The 3285-nt window shown below is 52.3% G+C and overlaps 1 protein-coding gene across 1 annotated transcript in view; it reads right to left on the minus strand.

Annotated features, from left to right (window-relative positions):
• Nucleotides 1–2480: 2480 nt before the first annotated feature.
• The window catches only part of LOC104531289 (ectoderm-neural cortex protein 1), a 1650-nt gene continuing 845 nt past the window's right edge, over nt 2481–3285 (minus strand). Inside the window, exon 1 of the mRNA XM_010176135.1 lies at nt 2481–3285. This exon is cut by the window's right edge and continues 845 nt beyond it. Within this exon, the coding sequence (XP_010174437.1) occupies nt 2481–3285 (805 nt within the window).

Here is a 3285-nt window from a genome sequence, read left to right on the forward strand (position 1 = left end):
GGGGTTGGACTGGATGATCTCCTGAGGTCCCTTCCAACCCCACCACTCTGTGATTCTCTGCTGCGGGCTGGTCGCAGGGCAGGCTGTGGGTTCATCTCCTTGCACTAGGTCCACGAGCCTCCCCATTGAGCTCAGCAAGCAATGGAGAGGTGGCACAGCAAGGGTGGATGAAAAAAAGACCCAGCCTGGGGGCTGAAAATGGCAGAGGCATCAGAGAACAGGGTGGAAATGAAATCAGTTTATCTGCTTCAGCCACCAGCAGCAGGGCAGCTCGCTTCCTTCCAGTCTTGCCAGTTCTTGCCTCTACTAGCAGCTAGGAAGGGTTGTGACATTGATTTATTTAACTCTGAAATTGAATAATGGATCACACCCAAACCATGCTTCTTCTGTGGTGAGACAGTTGGTTGCACCTTCATGCCTGTTTCCTCTGACCATGCTGATTCCTGTCTCGTACCTCCCACCCTTAACAGAGCTTTTCCTTCCCAACCACTGCCCCCTCCATCAACCGGAGCAGGGCCCGGAGCGCACAGCCCTGGGGGAGAGAAGCACCAGCACCTTCCTCCATTTTTTTGGCAGTGAGGAAACCCAACTCCATGGAGAATGACCAGGTAAGGGCAGAGAATAGCTTAATCTTTGGAGTTTTACACAGATTTGTGTGTCCTTCAAAGCTAGAAGGCAGTATAAGACCTGAGCTTTCCCAAGTCCCATGTTACAAAGATACAGGAAAATCTGAGCCCTCGATGGCCGATGGAGACTTGGACTGGAGCAGGGAATGCTCTTCACTGGTTTGCTAAACATTATCCCAAGCATGGGCTGGGAAGACTTGCAGTTTAAGCAAAGAGAACAAGCAAGGGACACGATGGATTTTTATTCAGATTTATTGAAGCAGCTCCAGGCTGAGTAATAAACACACACAATTGCTGTATATATATATAAAAAAAATAATAATTAAAAAAAAAAGTACAGAACCAGCCCGTGGGCAAAGAACTGTCACGTGTTAAGACATTTCAGGCAACTGCCTCTGGTCCTGCCTGCATTCCATGTCACAGCAGTGCAGCCCAGAACCTGCTGCCACTTACTGAGGAGCTTCCTTTGTCCTTTCTATAGTTAATAGCACTTAAAAACAAAATATTCAAATGAAAGAAGTAAAAAATATTCCTCTGGTTCCTGCACTGAGATCACACGAGTTAGGAGGACACTTGGAAACCGGTTGCTGTCTCAAGGGACAGCACAAGCTGCCAGCCCAAGGAGGTCACTCCGTGCTTGTCCCCTCCCTGGTCTGAAGGACGGGGATTTACCGAAGCAGTTCAAAGCCAAAGCTGCTGGTGCTGAGATCCACGGGAGAGCTGGCACCCAGGACAGGTCACAGACTTGCTGGGTAGGAGAAGGCGTTCCTACTGCCCGTGTCTTCTGCCTGGATCCTCGGTGAAGTAAGACCCTGGCAAAATCAGGTGGGAAGCCTGCAGTGCAGAAGAAAATACCATGAAAGCAGCTTGTAGCAAACCTGAGCACACTCCCCAGGCCTCAGAACCCCAAACGCTGCTCTCGTGGAGTGACAGCTGCTTGTTCCCTCTACATCCAGGAGTTTTATCGAAGTATCGTAGGATATTTCATTACAAGTTCATTTGGGTGGTACGTCTGGTTGTGAGGGGAGAAGAAAAAAACCTGCAGGGATGTGTGATTCACTGGCAGCTTTTCTGCCAAAAGCCTTTAGAAAGGTTTCATACCAGTTGCAAATTTTTAAGAAGTGAATCGCTGCGTAGCAGGAAAGAAATGGAATGGAAGGGACAGGGGAGAATAATTAGAAATAGAGAAACCCTGTGTTTATATGTAGACAGGGCTTGTCTTACAAATGCAATTACCGACCATTCTGGGACTAAATCCCAGCTATAATCTTGTTCTGGCACCAGCTCCCAGCCCTCACGTCCCACAAGACATTTGGGTGCCACTAACAGATTAACCGTGGCACCAGGAGGAGGAGGAGGAGGAGGAGGAGGCTGTGCGTGTAGCAGCAGCCAGTCCCCCGTGGCACCGTGCGGTCTGTCCCAGCTCCGGCAGCCAGCCTGCCTGCCTGCCTGCTCACATCACGATGGACTCGAGGAGCTTTCTGCACCGGGGACGATACCCAATCCTCCTCGCAGAGAGCATTCCTCAAAAGCTTTGCATAGGCCAAGACTCAGCAGAAGGGCTGGGATGCCAGGTTCAGTGTCTTGTTATTTATACTAATCTTCTCCCCGCAGCATTTCAGCACCTAAAGAGATGTTCTCTCTCCTACAGGCTTTTAGATCTCAAACTCCCAGCCTGGAAGCACGTTTCTGGAGCTGATGTTCACACAAAGTTCTTCTCTTAAGACAACTCCAGTCCAAATCCACGTGCGTCTACCCCTCAGGCTTTAACCCTTGTGCAGCGTAAAGTTACAAAGAGGAGCTCTGGGTTGATCCACAACTATTTACCTTCCCGATTCTTGGCCACACGGTGACTCAGGCAGACAGGTACTTCCAGGTGCTGACGAAGGCGGTGGGGATGAGGGAATAAGGCACCGTGGTGACGCTGCTCCAGGTGTCGGACGATGGGTCGTAACAGTCCAGCGTTTTGCAGCGCTGCGCCCCGCAGTAACCCCCCACCACGTACAGTCTGTTACCCGACGTGACGGCGCGGCAGCTGATGCGCTTAGCGGTGACATCCCCAAATTTAGACCACTGGTAGGTGTCACTGTGGAAGCGATAAGCAGAACTGGCGGAGAATTCCGTGTCCCCTCCGATGACAATGATGTGGCTGGCCCCCACGGGAGGGGCCGGGGATTGAAAAAAAAAGCCAGCCGTGTATCCCCAGGGTTGGGGGCAGCTGGCGGGCACCGTCCAGCGGTTCTGGCAGGGGTCAAAGCATTGCACCTTGGGCAGCTTCTCCTGGTTGGCACTGGTGCCACCAAAAACAAACAGCTTCATCTTGGCTCCCACCACGGCGGCGTTGCTTACACCTTCTCGGAGAGGGGCCACCAAGGACCATTTGTCCAGCTGCGGGTCGTAGTGTTCCACTTGCTTGAGAGAAACAGAAGGAGAGGCCGGGAAGGCACCGCTCACCGCCGTGTGACCTCCCACCACGTACAGACAGTGGTCCAGCTCGGCAGAGCCGTGGCCAAACCGTGCTACCAACATGGGAGCAGCTTTTGCCCACTCGTCATGGAGGGTGTCGTAAACCCAGACGTCTCTGGAAGCGCCGTTCTCGGAGCCTTTGCCGCCGGTGATGTACACTTTGCACCCGATGGCGCAGGCACTGCACTCTTTC

This window comes from Antrostomus carolinensis, unplaced genomic scaffold (assembly GCF_000700745.2).
Source record: "Antrostomus carolinensis isolate BGI_N321 unplaced genomic scaffold, ASM70074v2 scaffold2689, whole genome shotgun sequence".
Lineage (NCBI taxonomy): Eukaryota > Metazoa > Chordata > Aves > Caprimulgiformes > Caprimulgidae > Antrostomus > Antrostomus carolinensis.